Here is a 21,549-nt window from a genome sequence, read left to right on the forward strand (position 1 = left end):
CAAGGAATTTGTCAGTCTATCGCGACCGAAAAGTAAAACAAAATAATTGCTAGTTTGAGTTTCGCTTGAATTGTAAGTAGCGCTTGATGTTTCATCAAGGCGTAATAACTTTACGTCCGTAGATACTGCTCAGTTTTATTCGTGCAAAAATCCAGTAAATTCTCTGTTGTCGATGAATGAGAGCGCCCGCCGATGCGTGTTTTGTGCAGCCAGTAAACATGACAAATTGCACCGAAGTTCCATCGCACTGTCGTGTGAGAGCGTACATCGAACTCAAACAATAGCTCTATAGTTTTTAAATGTGTTTAAGATTGATAAATGTTTGAGAACATATTAAGCTTAGCTGAAAATATGTGAATAAAGCAGAAATAATCAGCAAAGTTACGATGACGCTTTCTTTAAACAACTTGGAATAATGATTTCGATTTTGTTGATCGAGTTATCAAAACTCCTTGTCTATTTTCATTTTTGCAGTGTAAAACTTCACTATGCTTATGTTGAAGAAACACACATGATGTTAGTAGCCTTTTTTGCGTTCGTGAAATTTGTTGCAGCATCTCAGCACAAAAGATAACGAAAGAAATCTTTGTCAAGATTTGTTGACAATTGAAAACACCGACTCGGACTTGAAAGTGCACGAGCTGCACTATGCAAATGAGCTAATTGTACGCGTCAGACTTTCCTTTCACTGAACTTTTGCAAACTCACCAAACAAGCAGAAACAATAAGAAACCATCAAAACAGGTTTTGGTTATGATTAACCATTGTCTGAGAAACTCACAAATTAACTCAATACCAGAGTAGAGAGTTTTCTTGCTATATTCTTAAGTCAGAACAAACGCAAAAACATACGCGTAAGCTTACAACTAGCGTGAGCAGATCTTATTATTCATTTCCAGCGCGAGATTGAAGTCTTGTTTTCTACCCTGAAAAACCCACCTTTTCCGTTAGTTCAGAGCATAAAACTACATATAAGTGCCTTGGTTCGTATTCCCTGCCTTATTCCCTGCCATCGCTGTGAAAAATACGCAAGAGAATCTCTCAACTCTCACCATTTGATCACGCAACGTGACAACATCCAAGCGAGAGCCCCGGACATGTGCGTGAATCCGCGCGGATATATGACGTCAGGATGGCGCAATTTGTTCTAAAAATAGAAAAATTGTCCCATATCATAGGTGCGCGCGGATCCCAAGACTTACGGTCTCCGTCCCCGATTATGGCTCCTGTTTGGAAACAATGTCTGTCAAAAGATTTGCTTTGTAAACATTAGCACACACGTCAGCAGCGTACACCCATGGGCAAATAGTAGACGCTAAATTAACCAATCAGAGCGCGCTTTCCTTTAGTTATGTTATAATTATTATTAGTGTATACCACACAAGTGAATAGTGCTTTCCGCCCTGTTGTAGATGGTCCCCGGGCGCCCGCGACGGCGCCCGCAATCTCGTTCCCTGAGCCTTCGTTACCCTTGTCCAGCGGAACAAGCGTAACGAAGGCTCTGGGTACGAGATTGCGGCGCCCGCCAAAACGGAAGAGCATGCGCAGTCACTGTACCGTCAAAGACCGCCAAAACGATTTGCAGTCATAAGCACTGTTGTGCGGTTGTACCCGTGGTCTTGCGAGTTGTATCATTCTCTGCTGTTTCTGGTTGCAGGGTGTCACCTTCATCGCTTATTTGTGTCCAAGTGAGTAGTAGAACTAGTAATTCTAAATCTTTTGTCAGCAATTCTTCAAATCGATTCAGAAATCTGCTTCACCTTTCAGCTGCTTATCGAACCACTCTTGTGCTCGCAGATTTCTCATGTTTCGTCAACAAGCTGATGTCGAACTGTTAATTTCAGCGCAGTTGTGGCTTTCATCGATACATTCTTAGCATGTTCCTGTCCTCTAGTAACATGAAATAAGGCGATGTTGAATGCGATCAATGGAGGTCTCTGTTGTTGTTTGAACGGACTGGGATGATTTCCAGTCCGTACTGCACAGTCTCAGCACCTTAATGTTTATAAACATTATGCGTTAGTCAATTCCAGCAGTGCCCATCCCCCCCGGGCTAACCCCCAGGCATTACATGTTTTTCAAAAAATGGGCAAATTCCCTGGGGTGGGGACACATAAGCTGTCTAAATGCCCCGGGGTGGGGACAAAGAAAGAGGGCAAATGCCACACCTCCACAATCGTCGCCTTCCAACACCTCTGCAGTTTTTTTGTTAACAAGAAGATCTTTCAGATCTTATAACCGCGCTTTTAAAATTTAACTGTTTTCTTAGCACTACAGTCGCAATGTAGTGCACATTCCCAAGCAGTCCTTGATGATTCATTCATTACTGTAGACACCTCATCACTTGATCAACACAAACTCTATTATTGCACCATCAGTCGTAGCCGTTGTGAAATTTCTGATGATGTAATGGTCTTAATCTGGAACTTTCCTCGGAAAATGTATGGGCATGAATGATATGAACGATATGATAATACCATTAAATTTAATTGTTTATTTTCCATGAGTAAAGAACTAGCAAAGTAGTCACACGAGTCACATAATTCAAGAATTACGTTAATTATCCACGGCTATCTTTAGTATGGTGGTTATTTCCCTACCAGTAATCCTTGCATGTTCTGGCACGTTCTTTGCTTGGCTTGCAAATATTTAATTTTCCTTCTGATCTCTGAACTCGCTGCGATGAAATAGCCAAAGAATTTACTTCATTTGCCTAAACCCACAAGAAATACTCGCAGAATTGCAAATAAATTAATGACCGTCGCTTCTGGCGAAATACATGTAGGGGAGGTGGGGTGAGCACTTGCCCCACCACCCCTTGCTTCATCAATTTTTCTGCTCTCTCTCACTACAATTGGTGTGTGGTGTGTGTGGCCAGAATGGAGAAAAACAGAAAATGAAACTGTTCATACAGGAAGGATTGCTATGCAGGCTTAAGCTCTGTCCCAAATCCAAGGTAAATCACATAGTAGCTACCAGTATTCAATTTAAGGAAAAGGAACTTAAATGGATTTAAAAGCTATTCACTTATGGACCAGAATAAAATACAAATTGAATTTATTTGCACAGTTTGGTTATAAACAACATTCCAGCATGTGTGTGACTGATTACCACACACTTGTTGCCTGATAGGTCAAATCATGTCTTGTGAGAAGTTCAAGTTTCAGCAAATTTTAAGACATAGATAAACCCTGGTGAAGTATGGTTCCACCAATATTTCCATGGCTGTTTTTTAATTATTATTTTTCATTGTCAAAAAAATTCCCTATATTGATTTAATTTTACAATAAGCTTAAAAAATATTTGAAAATGTTGAAAAGAGACCACAAAATTTTACACTTTAAAAACTACTGTTTGCATCATTTTCTTTACTTTCCAAACATAACAGCAAAATGGTTTACAGCAGAAGTGCTGTCCACTTGTCCATTTCTGATTTTAAACTCTTTAGGTGTGAATGGGTAATTGCCTTTCTCAGCAGATAACTTGTACATTTACATTAATTTTGTCGAGGAAAAGGTTGTTGTTATTCATCGTGGTAGATGCAATAATAAAGTGTATTATCGTTTGTCTCACGATGTAGTCACTTGAGATGTAGATCGCGACGTTTCGACTGCTTACTGCTAGTCTTCTTCAGGCGATAAGGTCGACTGATTGCACGGTATCATTTATATCACAAAGGTCCGCTGTGATTGGTGCATTTCGATCCTCCTATTGTTCAGTCAGTAAAGCGTGGTATTGTGAAGTGTCTGTACAACCGGGCTAAATGTCTCGTGACCAAATCATCGGTAATCGCTGGAGAGAAGAAACATCTGTCATCTGTACTTGATTCTAACGGATACCCCTCCTCTTTTGTACAGAAGATCACAAAGGCACGAACAACCCCAAGAAGAGAGCCTGTCGCGGAATTTAAATCCACCGCCGTTTTACCTTATGTCCAAGGAGTTTCGGAGTCTCTCCGCCGCTGCCTAGAACAACAAGGCATTCGCACCGTCTTTAAGTCCGACACGACACTTTGGTCACACTTAGTGCGACCAGAGGACACCGTCAACCCGGCTAAACAAGATGGTGTTGTCTACAGGATTCCCTGTGAGTGCGGCAAAGTTTACATCGGGGAAACAGGGAGATCTATGCAGGAGAGGATCAAAGAACACGACAGGGATATACGACTCGCCCGTACCCAGACCTCCACCGTTTCTGAACACACCCACGGGACCGGCCACTATCCTATCTGGAATGAGGTCAAGTTTATTGATCGAGATCCTCACTGGTACACACGTAGGGTCAAGGAAGCTATTCACATAAGACTTCACCCTAATAACATCAACAGGGATAGTGGAACTGAAATTCCTGAAGCATGGATACCCACGATCAAGAAACACAACAACAGGAGAACGGTACAACAGCGGACCACTGAGGGAACAGCTACTCGCCGGAACAATGGAACAATAGGAGGATCGAAATGCACCAATCACAGCCGACCTTTGTGATATAAATGATACCGTGCGATCAGTCGACCTTATCGCCTGAAGAAGACTAGCAGTAAGCAGTCGAAACGTCGCGATCTACATCTCAAGTGACTACATCGTGAGACAAACGATAATACACTTTATTATTACATTAATTTTGTATTTTTATTCCGCAAGCATGATGAAAGCAAACAATCATCATTGCATAACAGCAAGTCATTATTTTCTCTCTGAAAGAAACCCTGTTTACAGTATGATTTGACTGATCAAAAGAACCAAAACTGGCAGACATCAAAGCACAAATTCTGCAGATAATTTATAGGTGGACCTACTACAGTGAAATAACCAGTGATCAGGCATTCTTTTTTTCTTCTTCCCCTTATTTACCCCCCCCCCCCCCCCCCGCCAAAAAAAAACACACCTGATTGGAGGATCAAATGCTGAAAACAAGAAGACCATAAATGCTTATGGAATGATAGTTTGAAGCTAGGAAAAAGCAAATTAGGCGTGAGAAAACTAAACCACAAACAGCAACAGCAGTTTGTGAATTTTTAGGCTTGCTCATGTGTCATGAACTTTATTTTGATTGGTGAGTACGCATTAAACTTGTCAGAATCAAATCAAGGGTTTGTGGGTTTTTTTTCTTGCATAGTCAAAATTGATCGTAGTGCATTAGTTCTACTGTGACTGTCTAACTCAAGTTGTTCCTGTTTAGCTAGTTGCTAATTTCTGATTTCTTTTGATGCTTATAGTTCATTTTGTCAGTGACAAAAACTCCAGAAAACTTTTCAATATCTTTTTTTGTATTTCAGAAAATCTCCCAAGCCACATGGATACTAAATCCAACAGATGTACATCAAGTTTGAAAAGACATATTAAAGTTCACAGTGGCAACAAACACTACAAATGCACTAAGTGTAAGAAATGTTTTAACTACTCATCGCATTTGAAAAGACACCTGAGGATTCACATTGGTGAGAAACCCTACAAATGTACTCAGTGTAAGAAATGTTTTAACCGCTCATCGAATTTGAAAACACACCTGAGGATTCACAGTGGTGAGAAACCCTACAAATGTACTCAGTGTAAGAAATGTTTTAACCGCTCATCGAATTTGAAAACACACCTGAGGATTCACAGTGGTGGGAAACCCTACAAATGCACTCAGTGTAAGAAATGTTTTATCCAATTATCGCATTTGAGAACACACATAAGGATTCACACTGGTGAGAAACCCTACAAATGCACTCAGTGTAAGAAATGTTTTAACCGCTCATCGAATTTGAAAACACACCTGAGGATTCACAGTGGTGAGAAACCCTACAAATGCACTCAGTGTAAGAAATCCTTTAACCAATCATCAACTTTGAAAACACACCTGAGGATTCACAGTGGCGAGAAACCCTACAAATGCACTCAGTGTAAGAAATGTTTTAACCAACCATCAATCTTGAAACAACATATGAGGGTTCACAGTGGTGAAAAACCCTTCAAATGCGACCAATGCCGTAAATGCTTCAAGTATGATAAGACGTTGAAGAGACACAGATGCAGTGAATGTTCTCCTGAAGACAGAGAAAATTTTACCTGCTGGATGTGTGGAGAGTACTGTCATAATGTATGCGGGATTCTCTTTCACATGTCAGAACATGGTATGCGGAAATCTTGATACTCAGGAAAGTTGGGGTATACTCCTGTTTGAAAAAAAAAAATGTCAAATAGGAATTTATAAGATTATTGATCATGACTTGTAGCATTCACAGTGTACCAGTACCTTGCCAGAATTTTATTAGCTATTATCTAAATCAATTACACGACTGGTTTGAGAATTCTTAAAATCCCAGACTACCTTAGTTTTATGTATTGTTAGTTCCTGTTTATCTTGTTTTTAATCTTTCTATTATTCTATTTTGTTATTGAAAGTAAATGTACATTTTGATTTAATAGGCTTTTTTTCCCCTTGACACTCAGTTAGTCAGTCACATAGCATATGAACTAGCTTGGTAGTTGGAAAGTTGGGATATTAGATCAGTTAAATTAACATTAGCCTCCAGCGCAGACGCTTACTGGGCTCGTCATGGCGTGATGAAGAGATTCCTGTTGCGCGTGAAAATATTACTGTAGGTACAAAGTTAAGGAAGACGTCACTTTGTAGTGGTTGATATTGCAATTATTTGGCTGCTTCGGTAAGTTTTCAAGACTAGTGTTTTATTACGTTGACTACTCGAACCAAGCCACGTGGGCCAAATAGCTGTTTTCAACTTTGTTCACTTGGGCAGAGTTAATTATGCAAGCAGAACGTTAATTAAGAACAAAGGCTGGCGATATCTTTTTTTGTAACTGAACCGCTGACCTTGAAGAATATAAACATGAAGTTGTTGATCTCTCAGGAAACTATGTCATGTTTTTATTCATTAGTTTTGATCTTATTTTTTGAAACAGTTTTAGACTTTGTCGGCCAATAAAATGTTACAGGTAAGAGTTTCACATGCAAAATTCCCCCAAAGGAAACAAAACACCCAAGTGAGATAGAATCCAAAGGGTGTGGACCGATGAACAATCAACGCAATTTGCACATATAAAAATTATCTTATCGCCGTGAAACCAGCAGTCATATAATCAACAACAAGTTTATTGATCAGAATTAATTATTCGATCTGAGACATACACTTATATATATTACCATTGTCATTTAGGATCAAACCTAACGAATAATCGAATGAGCAAGTTTTCCAAGAGGTGCGCAACTTTGTTGGGTTTCAAACTATTTTGTCGAACTGTATTGTTTGCATTCTTCGATTTCATTGGTTCGTTTACGCAAAAAGACACCATCCTTTGTTCTTGCTGATGTTCCAAATGCCCTGGTTGTTTTCATTGGTATTGAATTATGTTGCATTGAACAATTTGTATTAACCAGGACTTAATAACTTTTGGTTAATTAAAGAAGTTGTGTTTCAGCTGCCAGACACAAACGGCTGTATCATGTTTGATTCAGATGTCTCTTTGTAATAATTAAAGGACCAGAGAAGGCAGGTTAACATTCTGGCTACTGGCTTGTTTCGTTTTCTTCTTTCCTTGGGTGAAACGTGCGACTGACTTCCCGTGGTCACACTGCCTTCTCTTAGGGATGGTTTGTAACATTCAAAGCCTCCAAGCGAGAGCAAAGCAACCTCACTCGTCCCCTGGACGTTATTGCAGAAAGGACTTAGCTAGTCGTCAAGTTTGAAATTATTTCCGTAGAAAAAAGCATCTCATCGCTTGACCGAAGATAAAAGTTTTTGTTGAAATTCGCTCAGCTCTTATTGTGAGCGCAGCAGGCCACACTCTAAGGGTTTAAGTTCTGCAACTGTTGAAATGATTTTATTTTTTGTCGGAGTGGGATTTCGAATGTGATTGCCACCCAATCAAAATCGACATTTCTAACGGCTAACAATCCTTGTGCTCCAGTGTGATTGGTTGGTCGGACCACGAACAAAATCATTTTTTTAGTTTCAAATTCGTGCTGTCATTTGTTGAAAATTCTGGGCTGGCTCTGAGTAAAGTCGCTACACAGAAAAACGTAACATTGTTTAATATGAAGGCCCGGACACGGGATGCAACATTTGGGTAATGTTTTGCGCAACATTTTTTCTTCCTCAATTCCTGGAATTTTTACGCACAATATTGAAGAAGTAGAACTGGATTCTACAACTGCAAGTGTAGTTGTAAGTCTTGTTTTCGCTTTCAACATTGCAGGCAGCAGTTTCAGTGGGGACACGATGTAATGAGGTCATTAGGGATAATATTGGGCACAATGTTGCACCGTGTGTCTGGGCCTTCATTATATAATCGTGATGTTTGTGAATGCCATCTGTCACGTGATATCGGGAAAACAAGTGCAAAAACGTTACTAACTGACTCGTCTCCAGGAAAGGCGAGCAACTATTAGAACGTGAAAAAGGTAGCCTGCGTAGCTTGGCGGTTTAAGCAATTTTTTAAAGCAATTTGAGCGCGAGCGCATAAAGCGGCGAAGGCGCGAAAACGAGCGGCGAAGCCGAGAGGAACTCTCCCAGGTTCCCGGTTCATTTACGCGGCCTCGCCGCTTTCTTAGCGCGCACAAATCGCTAAACCGCGCAAGCTACAGAGGCTGGGAAAAAGATAAAACGTGTTGGGGAATGAAATTAATTGTACTATCGACGCGATGATATTCTGTAAAATTGCTTTCATCGGGTAATCGGTGAAATTACTAGTAACTTGAAAACTCTGGTGTCACAAGCATTCGAGGCTTGAACATGTCTAGTGCACCGATCGTTGCTAATCACAAAGGGTGGGTTGAGTTATGATTATCTTGACTTTTAAATCCTCTGGGAGAACGGTGGGATGTGTCACAGCCGTCCTCCCGTATAAAGAGAAAATAAGCGAAGTTTTCTTTCGTGGAGGGCGGCTGTGACACAGGCTAGAAAAACGCGCTCTAGAAATTAACGTTCAAGTAGTAAAAAGTTGCTTACACCACATTTGTCTTACGAGCCTTGAACATATTTTCCGAATTTTGAAAACAGTATTTCGAGAGTGCTCAGGGGTTAGATGTTTCAAGACTGCACTTTGTCTTTTGACAATGTGATATTTTAACATGAACAACAGATAATGACGCAAGATTTTTCTCTCGGCAATCTTCAATCCGGCAATATCCATTTCAAGCGTCACGAACTATCTCGGTAGTTGTAGCCTTTGAAGAGGCTACGGCTGGAAAGGTCTGACCGCCGCTGGGTTGGGGCATCGGAAGGGGAGATGTCAATACAATATAATACATACAGTACATGAATTTATGTAGCGCTCATTTCCAGCGCTCAATGGCACTTTATATGTCAGGGCTGAAAAGTTCAGTTCCAAAAGTTATAACAAGTATCAGTGACAATATTTCCTTGCAATTGTGGACCTTATTCCAGACTATTATATAGACTCTATATATAGCTTCCTGAAGTTTTTAGCGTTTTAGTTACAGTAAAAATCCGCATATAAGAACCTAGTGACTTAAGAACCTACAGGCTGAAATTTGGCATTGAAATACTCGGAAACATAAAAAACGTGTTCAGCCTTGCAAAGAAAAATAGGTTCTTATGCAAAAAAATCACTCCAATTTTGATGGTCTTAATTCTGGATTTTAATTGTGTGGGAAACTTTTGAGAAAAAGTTAATGTGTCTATTTCTTCGATTTCTTTTTTATTATTTTCACTAGAAATATGTTTTCCGAGCTACAGTGCAATATAGAACATTTAAAATCTAATTATCTTATAAATTTGAAATATAGAAATGTATTGAGGGCCTCCCAGGGCTTTTAGGGAACAAGGGAACATAGCCATTTACTTTTAAGGAACGAGGGATATTTTCAAATAACCTTTAGGGAACAAGGGAACTATTATGGTATATTCGGGAACAAGGGAACATTGATTTTCAACCATTTTCTAACTTTTGGTGAGATTTCCTCTAACTGCTTATGAAGAAGTTTCCGACATTTGTCGCATTTCCGACCCTCTATCGGGCGTGGCGACTAATCTTCACAAATGAACTGGTGACGACTGCCACGACTCCTATTGGTCAACAAAACAGTGGTGTAATATTTTTTTCAATCCTAATTTGTTTGAAGTTCGACCTCATTATTTTGTGTTTCTTTGACGGCATTTTTTGTAGAAATCATAGGCAGTCAATGGCTAATCTGCAGTGTGGAGCTTGTTTGATATAAATGCACGTGTTCTGAGTGCGTATTTGTTTTTTGTTTTTTGTTTTGTTTTGTTTTGTTTTTGCTTTATGCTCCTTGACGTTAGTTGAGTGCTGGTATGTCCCTCGCGATGTAGAACAGGGCCTGTTCATAAAAGGGGTTGACAGACCTACACGACTCCTACAGTTCGTGGTATTTGTACATTTGTCGTTCTCTTTTCGGTCTCTCGACCTTTTTTGTTGCCTCACTCGTGTTTATGAAGGGCACCGGCTTCATGTTATGTTATACGGAGGATTTTTAAGTAGAGTTGAGTCGTAAGACCGTGCTATGGCAAAATTTTTAGAGGTAACAGGTCTGCATGATTTCTGCTGTTATCTGCATGTGGCTTCGTCGAGTTTGGCAACCCTGTAATTTGCCATGTGTGTAGCGGCGTCAGCTCCGGTAGCGGAGAGATCTGTGTAAAGAAACTGAAGTGACTCAGGTTCCACAAGGCTCCGGTTTATTGAGTAAAACTCTTACAGCGATCCTGTTAAGTAGGACGTGTCGGCGAACGCTATGGAACGTTCTGAGTTAGTACAGCAATAACTGGTGGTTCCCGTCGAATTTCTTTGAGCCTTATGAGTTTTTACAAGCGCGTGCGATATTTTAGCTAGAGTAACGTGATAGCTAGCGGAAACCCATGGGACATAAGTGTGGTAAAAAAGGAAATAGCGAAAATATTACGAAAGAAAACTAAGGTACACGGGTGCCGTTACAGTTTGTTTATGCATTTTTTAGGCTCATTTCTATTGCAAGATATGTTTTTAAGTTTCCAAGTATTTGCTTTCGAGGGACAAAATATGGAGAATGCTAGAGTTGGCATAAAAAGAGTGACGGGCAGAATTTTTATTCAAGATCCTTTTAACCCAATATGTTTTTCGGAAGATTCTGAGAAACACATTGAGGTGGAGAGCATTATTTGTATCTCGACGTCCTACATCAAGATGTTTTGGAACTTAGGGAGGAAGAGCTGATTCTACTTCAGGATAAAAAACAACAGACAAGTGATGTCCTCACTCTTACAGAAGTTCAAGGAAGCTTTATGCCAAGTGTTAACGGAAAATGATGTTTCGAAGTGGTCGTTCTGTCCAACTTTCGAACACCCCTAACGATCTTTCAGCCTACGTTCGCCCCGGCGACTAGAAGAACAATAGAGCGAAACTGTTTTGAATTTTCCGGTAGAATATTAATATATGCCAATTTCCGCCTCCACAAACAATAGGACACACGCCGACGCTATAAGGCATTGAAATTGAGCGGTGATAAAATGTATCACTTAACCATCGTATTTTTAAAAGTAACGCTTTGCGCGAGTTGCAATAAACGCAATTTTCAGCATGTCATCTCAGCAAGAAATGCAGCGCGTTGATCGGGAGCTCTTTTTAGAGCTCATTGAATCCCCAGTCAACCCCGCTTTCTTGCACATGGCCACTCCATTAAAAGGCTACGACCCAATGTTTTATCTCCAAATAAACGGCGAGGCTCTCTGACAGTGGCGCGTTGTTGAGAAACAAAAACAAATGTTGTAAAATACTCTTAGGCAGGACTACATTAGCCGGTATAGGAGCATAAGTGTCGAGTACAAAAGCGTGACTTGTGTAACCCATGCCTCGCGCTTGCCCTTGAAGTAACGCTTTCAAAACCGCCTGTTTGACATAAAAAGAGTTCACACTATCGGCAGACTGTTTACGGTCTCCTTTGCAGCCGTTTGTTGTTTTTTTCAGCAATCAAGAAAATTTCAGCCGAGTACATAAACAACGCGAGTATGAAACGAGTGATCCACGCATCGCACTACTCAGAATGAACGTACGATCAAGCCATTTTTTTTTTTTTTTTGCGCTCCTGATTTTCTTGACATGGAGGCGAATAACATGTTTAAGACAAAAAGTAAATGATCGCGGAAAAATTCATCTGATCACAGGTAAGCCCGCTGCTTTTTATAACCTGCTACGTGTATCGGCTGTTTTGTTTTGTTTTGTTTTGTGTTCTATCTCCAGCAAGCCGCATTTCGCAGAGACGCCTTTATCGCAGGTTAAGCTTTTCAAACCGCCTTTTGTACGTGGAACTATTTCGATAATTCAGAAAACGTTTCTACCAACGGGAGTTGGTTAGTCAAATAAAGATGTCGCTGCACACGGATTTGCAAAACGCTTCGTGAAAAGTGCGGCCCGCCTTTAATTAGTGGGCTATTGTTAACTGTATTGCACCTTGGGATTTATTTCACGCATTCAACCGTTTGATTGACAACAGCTCAAATCAGCGAAGAGACTCTAGTATTCCCAAAGCTAATTCTGTTGACGAATCACAGCCAACTAGTTCTAGACATGCAAATTATTATGCCGCGGGTTAATAATCTGAGAACTGTAACTACATGTCGCGAAAGACAATAGCATTCTGCGCGATGCAACAAGAATTTCTGCTGATGAACCTGAGGTAACGCAACATTCATCAAGGAGACGAAAGAGGCGTTTTGTTGAGGATTATCTCTACTATGACTAGCGAGTGAAAATAACCGACCATCAAAAACTCAAATATGATAGGAATTGTGGGGAACATTAAAGAATATTTCTGGGGATCGAGGCAACATGTAACAGAATTTCTGGGAACAGGGAAAGTTGACGAAAGTGAATTTCAGGGAACATCTTAACTATTTTTGGGGAACAAGGAAGAAACTCCAATTTTTTCTAGGGAACAAGGGAACATGCACCCCCCGTCCCCCGCCCCCCACCAACCGGGAGGCCCTCTTTATAGGCAAGCAGTTTTGTTGTTGAAAACACAAGTTCCAAACCATTATGTATTTGTAAATATATTAACTGCTATTAAAATGAAGTAAATAATGTGTTGTTGCTATGAAAAAAGTTACCGAAATAAGGACATGGAGTATGGAAGCATTCAACAATGACAGGAGACGTTCAGAGACAAACTAGTTGAAGAGATTCCTGTTACACGTTAAAATGTTACTGTAGATAAACAAACGTTTTAGGTTAACATTTAGGGTGGGTTCCTTTGGGGTGATCTGGATCAGGATTGGTGATCCAATCACGCGGATCATGGTATATCAAAGGAAAGACGAATCCACTCTGGTCACGGATTCATCGGCTCCTTTTATGCACCATGATCAGAATGATCTTGGATCAGGGGTCAATTTGATCCTAGCCTGTAGAACAGGCGGACATTACAGGGGCAGAAAGCGAAACGCGATACACGAGTGCGGAGCGCGAGAACGCTTCGCGCTCGTGTATCACGCTCCCCCGGGGGGGGGGGGGACTCCCATATAAAATGGACGGGGATGCTCGTCGGAAATTTTGAATTTAACCCCTAAAAGAGACCAATCTGGGCGTGGCCGAAGCTTCTACAGATCCCTAAAAGAGACCAGTTTATAATACAGACAAATAAAAAGTACAATGACGCAGAAACTGCAAGAATCGAAATCAGATGCGCTGTAAAAGGCTATCAAGAATGTCACTTTATGGTTGATGTGGGAGAGGAGTTCTTTATTCATAAGAAGATTGGTTCCCAAGGAAGAGCGTTTAAAGTTATAAACATCAGAGGCCAGTTAGGACATCTTGAGCGGGCGCTTGTAGCTCCTCTTTGGCCCTTCAAGGACGGCATGAAATGGTAAGCAGCGATCCCATCTTTGACGGGGGAATTTAACGGGAGATTTAAGTCGTAAACAATACATCTTATAAGCGCAAATGCGGGCGCAAATGCACCTCGTGGCATGACTTTGACCTGGCACCCGACCACGTACTTTGTTAAAATAATAACAAGCAATTACTTACGTTTTGCAGCAGAGTTGTTGGGAGGCCTTTCGACGATCCAAGAGGAAGGTGGCGTACTGGCGGTGGGATCAACGTTCCAGTTACGTTTGAAATAGAGGCACCTCGAAGCACGATTTCGGAATTAAAGAGTGAACTCTCGAAACTTGGTATTAGGACAAGAATCGTATAGCAAGCAAAGCATGTGCATATTTTTAGCAGTGATCAAATAACCGTTCTGTGTAAGCCGCCGAGTTTCGTATTACACTCTTGTAAAACAATAGACAAAGACATTTTGTTACAGTGTACTTTATTGTTTATATGAACCGAGTAAATATAAAGAATCAAAATTCTTTCTTTTTTGTTATTTCTTCGCGTGCAACCCTAAACGAGACCTTGACGGCTAAAAATAATAAAATTTTGCCCAGAACACCCTAAGCGAGACCAAAATCCGAAATTTACACCCCTAAGCGAGACGACGAGCATCCCCGTCCATTTCATATCGGAGTCCCCCCCCCCCCCGGGCACGCTCCGCTAATCTGCCTGTTCGGGCGCCCGCTCATTCTCGTCCCCAGAGCCTCCGTTTCTTTTGGTCACGTGGTCGGAGAAACGACATTTTAAGACGAGTAGCACTGGGGACGAGAATGGAGCCAGCTCGGCCCGCCAAAACGAGAGATCATGCGCAGTCATTGCAGTGTTGTTCGTTCTTTTCCCGGTTTGCATCATTTTACGCTGTTTCTCGTTTTCTCCGCTTATTTGAGTCCAGGTAAGCAGTTGAACTAGTAATTCTAAACCTTCTCGCAGCAATGCTTCAATCGATTTAGAAATCTGCATCACCTTACAGCTGCATGTCAAATCGCTCTTGTGCTCGCAGGTTTCTCATATTTCGTCAGCAAGCTGATATCGAACTGTTTGTTTCAGCGCAGTTGTGGCTTTTATCGATACATTCTTAGCATGTTCCTGTCCTGTAGTAACATGAAATAATGCGCCGTTGAATGCGATCAATGGAGGTTTGGGCAACATAACAGAACGCTTGATTACTCCGCTCTCTCGGGTCTGGACTTCAGGATTAAGGACAGAGAATTAGTTTTACATTGCATGAAGGAGCACCTTCCAGCTTCCCCCAAAGTGTACTCAGAAAACTTAACAGTATCAGGGATGCTGACAGTGCTTTCTATAGTTGTATGCCCTGAATTAGCTTTGTTATTTGTTAAAATCAATCTTTCTAAGTAACAGCTGGCCAGTTAGGGTCCCTTCATATGAGTCTGGTCAACTGCGCTGGCTTGGTCTCCAAGATCTTGTCTCACCACCCTTGTCTTTGTAAAAATGTCAATGTGTTCATATGAGAAGCTTGGCTGGTCTTGTTACTGAGATCTCAGTTTTTGTAACCAAGATCTTGGTTACATGGATGTTAAACTCATCAACAATGAATGAGCTTGGGGAATGGTGCCTGAGAGGAAACTAAACCGAGTGTGTAGGGTATCCATGACAACCCTGTGAGCAGCAACCATCGAGACACTGTCACACTGTGGAAACAGTGGAAAAACAGGATACTCACCACATACTTACCATGAAGCCAAAGGGGGATGGGTGGGCTGGGAGAAAAGCTCGATGAGATCTGTCCAGCAGCGAAAAACACGCAGAATGACTTGACATTTGAAACCGAGCTGTAAAATCTAGGCACCCTGCACAAATCCCTTGGCCACCCCATAGCCACATAAAATTTTCCCATATGAAAACTCCAGCCGGGGTGACTAGGTTGAAACTTTATTGACAAAATAACTCACTTTCACAACACAACAGCTAAAATGGCATAATTTCTTTCTTGTATGCATTTCCACTTAAGAAGTGAGCAAATTACCTTTGTCAGTAAAGTCATGAGAGTCCCAGGAGAAAGCTACCACAGTTGCTAACAATACAAGTTTATGTTCCACTATTTTGGTTTTATTTGTTGAATTTCATCCCATTCCACTGGGCTTAAATTTCCCATATGAAACAGACCACAAAATTTGTCGTGGTAACCAAACCAGCATGGTTACTGGGCTCATATGAAGACATCCTTATCAGGTTTAAGTTCCAACCTGCGTGAACTGGAAAACGGTAGGGAGGCAAAGAACCCGAGGAAGGAGGGGAAAGAAGCTTCTCCTGTCCCCCAAGCCCCCTCCTTGTATCCCTAGTCTGACTCTCCCTCTGCCTCTCCCACAGTTTGAAAGGTCTATTCTACTCTGGCGGTTTTCACCAATTTTGACTGAGTGCTGGATTGCGGGTACATTCACATCTGGTGGTTTACACTTCAGAAAATATTGCGCAGTTGCAGGAAGTCATAAAGTTAGCTTGTGGTATGTAAATGAAATGACTAGGTGTTGCTAGTAAGCCAAAAAATAAAGTTCTTTGCAGGCCTCTTATAAAACGTAAAAAAAACTGTTACTTTTTTGGTTCTGAAAATGCTTCTCACTGGTGCTACAAATCATTCTCTGCCTATTTCAAATTTTCGGGCAAGCGCTGTTATCAGATTGGACATACTTAAGAGTGAGGCTCTTTTTATTCCCGTGAAAACATTAATTGTTGTACGGTAATGTAATGTGATGTAATGTAATGTACTGTGCTGTGCTGTGCTGTGTTGTGCTGTGCTGTGCTGTGCTGTGCTGTGCTGTGCTGTGCTGTGCTGTGCTGTGCTGTGCTGTGCTGTGCTGTGCTGTGCTGTGCTGTGCTGTGCTGTGCTTTACTACACTGCACTGCACTGTACTCTGCTCTCCCATACTTAGTGCCTTTTCTCCATGCTTCTGGCTGCATGCAAATTGGAGCGAGAGCAAAAAAATCAAAGAACTTAGGAGCGGTGGGGTGAGCACTTGCCCCACCACCCCTTGCTTCATCAATTTTTCTGCCCTCTCTCACTAAAATTTGTGTGGGGCCATAATAAAGAAATACCGAAAAAGCTGTTCATACAGTAACAATATCTCTGTTCCGAATCCCAGGTAAATCACATAGTGATTACCGGTACTCAGTTTAAGGGAAAGGAACTTAAATGGATTTAAAAAGCTATTTACTGATGGACTAGAATAAAATACAAATTGAATTTATTTGCACAGTTTGTTTATAAACAACATTCCAGCATGTGTGTGACTGATTACCACACACTTGTTGCCTGATAGGTCAAATCATGTCTTGTGAGAAGTTCAAGTTTCAGCAAACGTTAAGACGTAGATAAACCCTGGTGAAGTATGGTTCCACTAATATTTCCATTGCTTTTCTTTTTAATTATTATTTTTCATTGTCAAAAAAATTCACTATATTGATTTAATTTCACAATTAGGATAAAAAATATTGAAAATGTTGAAAGGAGACCACAAAATTTTACACTTTAAAAACTACTGTTTGCATCATTTTTTTACTTTCCAACCATAACAGCAAAATGGTTTACAGCAAAAGTGCTGTCCACTTGTCCATTTCTGATTTTAAAATCTTTAGGCGTGAATGGGGAATTGTCTTTCCCAGCAGATAACTTGTACATTTACATTTGTATTTTCATTCCACAAGCATGATTAAAGCAAACGTCATTGCATAAGGGCAAGTCATTATTTTCTCACTGAAAGAAACCCTGTTTACAGTATGATTTAACTGATCAAAATAAACAAAACTGGCACACATCAAAGCACAAATTCTGCAGATAATTTATAGGTGGACCTACTACTGTGAAATAACCTGTGATCAGGCATTCGTTTTTCCCCTTCCCCCATTTGCCCCTTTCCCCAAAAGAAAAAGAAAAAACACACCTGATTGGAGGATCACCGTGAAACACAAAAAACAGGAAGACCATAAATGCTTATGGAATGATAGTCTGAAGCTAGGAAAAAGCCAATTAGGCATGGGAAAACTAAACTGCAAACAGCGACAGTAGTTTGTGAAATTTTAGGTTTGCTTGCATGTCATCAACTTTATTTTGATTGGTGAGTACGCATTTAACTTGTCAGAATCAAATCAAGGGTTTGTGGGTTTTTTTTTCTTGCATAGTCAAAATTGATCATAGTGCATAAGTTCTGTAGTGACTGTCTAACTCATGTTGTTCCTGTTTAGCTAGTTGCTAATTTCTGATTTCTTTTGATGCTTATAGTTCATTTTGTCAGTGACAAAAACTCCAGAGAACTTTTCAATAGCTTTTTTTTTGTATTTGAGAAAATCTGCCAAGCCACATGAATACTAAATCCAACAGATGTACATCAAGTTTGAAAAGACATCTGAAAGTTCACACTGGCAACAAACACTACAAATGCACCCAGTGTAAGAAATGTTTTAACTACTCATCGCATTTGAAAAGACACATGAGGATTCACAGTGGTGAGAAACCCTACAAATGCACTCAGTGTCAGAAATGTTTTAACCGCTCATCAACTTTGAAAAGACACCTAAGGATTCACAGTGGTGAGAAACCCTACAAATGCACTCAGTGTCAGAAATGTTTTAACCGCTCATCGAATTTGAAAAGACACCTAAGGATTCACAGTGGTGAGAAACCGTACAAATGCACTCAGTGTAAGAAATGTTTTAACTGCTCATCGACTTTGAAAAGACACCTAAGGATTCACAGTGGTGAGAAACCCTACAAATGCTCTCAGTGTAAGAAATGTTTTAACCAAACAACAAACTTGAAACAACATATGAGGATTCACTGTGGTGAAAAACCCTTCAAATGTGACCAATGCTGTAAATCCTTCAAGTATAATAAGACTTTAAAAGGACACAGATGCAGTGAATGTTCTCCTGAAGACAGAGAAAACTTTACCTGCTGGATGTGTGGAGAGTACTGTCATAATGTATGTGGGATTCTCTTTCACATGTCTGAACATGGTATGCGGAAATTTTGATACTTAGGAAAGTTGGGTTATACTCCTGTTTGAGAAAAAAAATGTCAAATAGGAATTTATATGATTAATGATCACGACTTGTAACATTCACAGTGGACCAGTACCTTACAGATTTTCATTAGCTATTATCTAAATCAATGACACAACTGGTTTGAGAATTCTTAAAATCCCAGACTACATTAGGTTTTATGCTTTGTTAGTTCCTGTTGGTGTTGTGACTAATCTTTCTATTCTATTTTATTGTTGAAATTAAATGTACATTTTGATTTAATAGGCTTTTTTCCCCTTGACACTCAGTCAGTCAGTCACATAGCATTTTAACTATCTTGGTAGTTGGAAAGTTGGGATATTAGATTAGTTATTCATTAACATTAGAGTCCAGCGCAGATGCTTATTGAGCTCGTCATGGCATGATGAAGAGATTCCTGTTGCGCATTAAGATATTATTCTAGGTACAAAGTGAAAGAGGTTGTCAGTTTGTAGTAGTTGATATTGCAATTATTTGGCTGCTTCGGTAAGTTTTCAAGACTAGTGTTGTATTACGTTGTGACCACTCGAACCAAGCCAGATGGGCCAAATAGCTATTTTCAACTTTGTTCACTTGGGCAGAGTTAATTATGCAATCAAAACGTTAATTGAGAACAAAGGCTGACGATATCTTTTTTTTGTAAATGAACCGCTGACTTTGAAGAATATAAACAAGAAGTTGTTGATCTCTCAGGAAACTGTAATATTTTTTATTAATTAGTTTTGATCTTATTTTTTTGAAACAGTTTTAGAATTTTTCAGCAAATAAAATGTTACAGGTAAGAGTCTGACGCAAAAATTCCCGCAAAGGAAACAAAACACCCAAGTGAGATAGAATTCAAAGGGTGCCGACGGTTGAACAACAACAAGTTTATTGATCGGAATTAATTATATGAGATGAGACATAATTATATATATTATCATTATCATTTAGGATCGAAACTAACAAATCATCAAATTATCAGGTTTTCCAAGAGGCACACAACTTCTTGCAACTTTGTTGGGTTTCAAATTTTGTTGTCGAACAATGTTATTTGCATTCTTAAGTTTCACTGGTTCGTTTACACAAAAAGACACCATCCTTTGTTTTGCTGATGTTCCAAGTGCTCTGTTTGTGTTCATTGGTATTGAATTATGTTGCAATGAATACTCTGTATTAACCAGGTTTATTATAGAAGTTGTGTTTCAGCTGCCAGACACAAATGGCTGTATCATGTTTTATTCATGTATCTCTCTGTAATAATTAGATGTAGATGTAGACCAGAAATGGCAGGTTAACATCCTGGCTACTGGGTTGTTTCTTTTTCTTCTTTCTCTAGTTGAAACTTCTGACTGACTTCCTGTAGTCACACTACCTTCTCATAGGGGTGGTTTCTGGCATTCAAAGTCTCCTAGCAAAAGGAAGGCCTCCTGACTCGTCCCCAGGACTTGACTCTTCCCAGTCGTATGTTTCATTTATCAGCCCTTGCGTAACCCCAGTGATTTGGATATCCCAGAGTTTTGTGTACCCACGTACCCTGGTGTTTTGGTATCCCAAATAGGGATACCCAAAACACTGAAAACGTAAAACTGGGGAAAGGGATACCAAAATTCTGAAAGTATTGAGCTGGGGCAAGTAAAAAAACCAAAAACCATTTATCTTACAAAGCTTTGTTTCAATAAATTTAGGCGTTCTTCACCTTGATGTAGACACACTACTCCAAAATAGTCGCAACAGACTGTGATCAGAGTCCCCATTTATTCTCCTAGATTTTGACACGTTGGTTTAGAACCAATGGAGTAAGTGGGTCTAAGTGGACTTATATTTTTTGATGCAGTTTCAAGCTCCTTAATCAGTTGAGTAATATTCTTCTGAATGCCAGTAATGTTATTGAGCGCAAAGTGTCTGAATGATACTTATGGTGGTGAGCAATCATTGGAAATCGAAGATAATGACACAACTAGTGACTTGGAGCTGGGGCTTAGTTTTGCTAAAAAGCTATTGTTTGACCAAAAAGATAGATTTCCCGAGGAGTAGGTACAAAAATGTACAATATTCCACTTTGGAGCATGCGTGTAAGCCAAAATTTGGACTTGAAGGTTAACTAGTAATAATCAAAGGTTAGGAAGTGCACGTGAGGACGATGCATTGTACTTTTGGGTTAATAAAAATGTAACAGAGTTGTACTACGTTGTTGTCAATGGTGCATTGAGATTAATTTTAAAATAGCTGTTATACACTATTTGGCCCTAGGGGTAAAGAAATATTTTGGGGCCTAAAGGGAAAAATATTTCTGCTTCGCAGGACTTTAATATTTGCCCACAAGGGTAGTTCGGCCGCCCTGCTGCACCCCACTTTTCCTATTATTTGGGACTTACAATTAATTTGCCAGAAAGTGTACATAGAGGTGTTGCATAGAGTGACTTTACTGAACCTATGAAACAGTACCTACACTATAACATTCCATGACACACTCAACAAATTGACGTCAGTTTTTCATGCAGCTGTCTTGTTATTGATCATGAATTTTGTCATAACATTGTCAAAGTAACTTGATCCACGAGACGATGACTGAGTGGATCTGCAGACTACTTTGACAATGTTATGACGAAATTCATTGCCAATAACTGGACAGACAGGTGAAAAACTGATGCCAATCAGTTGTTTACAATAACAAATTGTCTGCTCTCGCTCATTGATGCATCGCACAAATTATAAATTT

The 21,549-nt window shown here is 40.0% G+C and overlaps 2 protein-coding genes across 4 annotated transcripts; both read left to right on the plus strand.

The window, feature by feature from the left end:
• Positions 1–86: 86 nt before the first annotated feature.
• Positions 87–7,438, plus strand: LOC110053520 (uncharacterized). 2 transcript variants are annotated; one of them, XM_020759759.2, is made up of 2 exons: positions 87–1,688; positions 5,279–7,438. In XM_020759759.2, the coding sequence occupies exon 2, from the start codon at positions 5,296–5,298 to the stop codon at positions 6,133–6,135; it is 840 nt and encodes a 279-aa protein (XP_020615418.2). In that variant the 5' UTR covers positions 87–1,688; positions 5,279–5,295; the 3' UTR covers positions 6,136–7,438. The 2 variants fall into 2 exon arrangements, with proteins under 2 accessions (XP_020615418.2, XP_089127965.1); XM_089271839.1 differs by lacking the exon at positions 87–1,688 and adding an exon at positions 3,801–4,584.
• Positions 7,439–14,501: 7,063 nt separating this feature from the next.
• Positions 14,502–21,016, plus strand: LOC110053579 (uncharacterized). Of its 2 annotated transcripts, XM_089271852.1 has the most exons (4): positions 14,502–14,724; positions 16,164–16,297; positions 17,111–17,172; positions 18,070–21,016. In XM_089271852.1, exon 4 carries the CDS (start codon positions 18,149–18,151, stop codon positions 18,818–18,820), a length of 672 nt encoding a protein of 223 aa, XP_089127978.1. In that variant the 5' UTR covers positions 14,502–14,724; positions 16,164–16,297; positions 17,111–17,172; positions 18,070–18,148; the 3' UTR covers positions 18,821–21,016. The 2 variants fall into 2 exon arrangements, with proteins under 2 accessions (XP_089127978.1, XP_020615488.1); XM_020759829.2 differs by lacking the exon at positions 17,111–17,172.
• Positions 21,017–21,549: the final 533 nt, after the last annotated feature.

Source organism: Orbicella faveolata, unplaced genomic scaffold (genome assembly GCF_042242905.1).
Source record: "Orbicella faveolata isolate gen_17 unplaced genomic scaffold, um_ofav_v1 contig_1, whole genome shotgun sequence".
NCBI lineage: Eukaryota > Metazoa > Cnidaria > Anthozoa > Scleractinia > Merulinidae > Orbicella > Orbicella faveolata.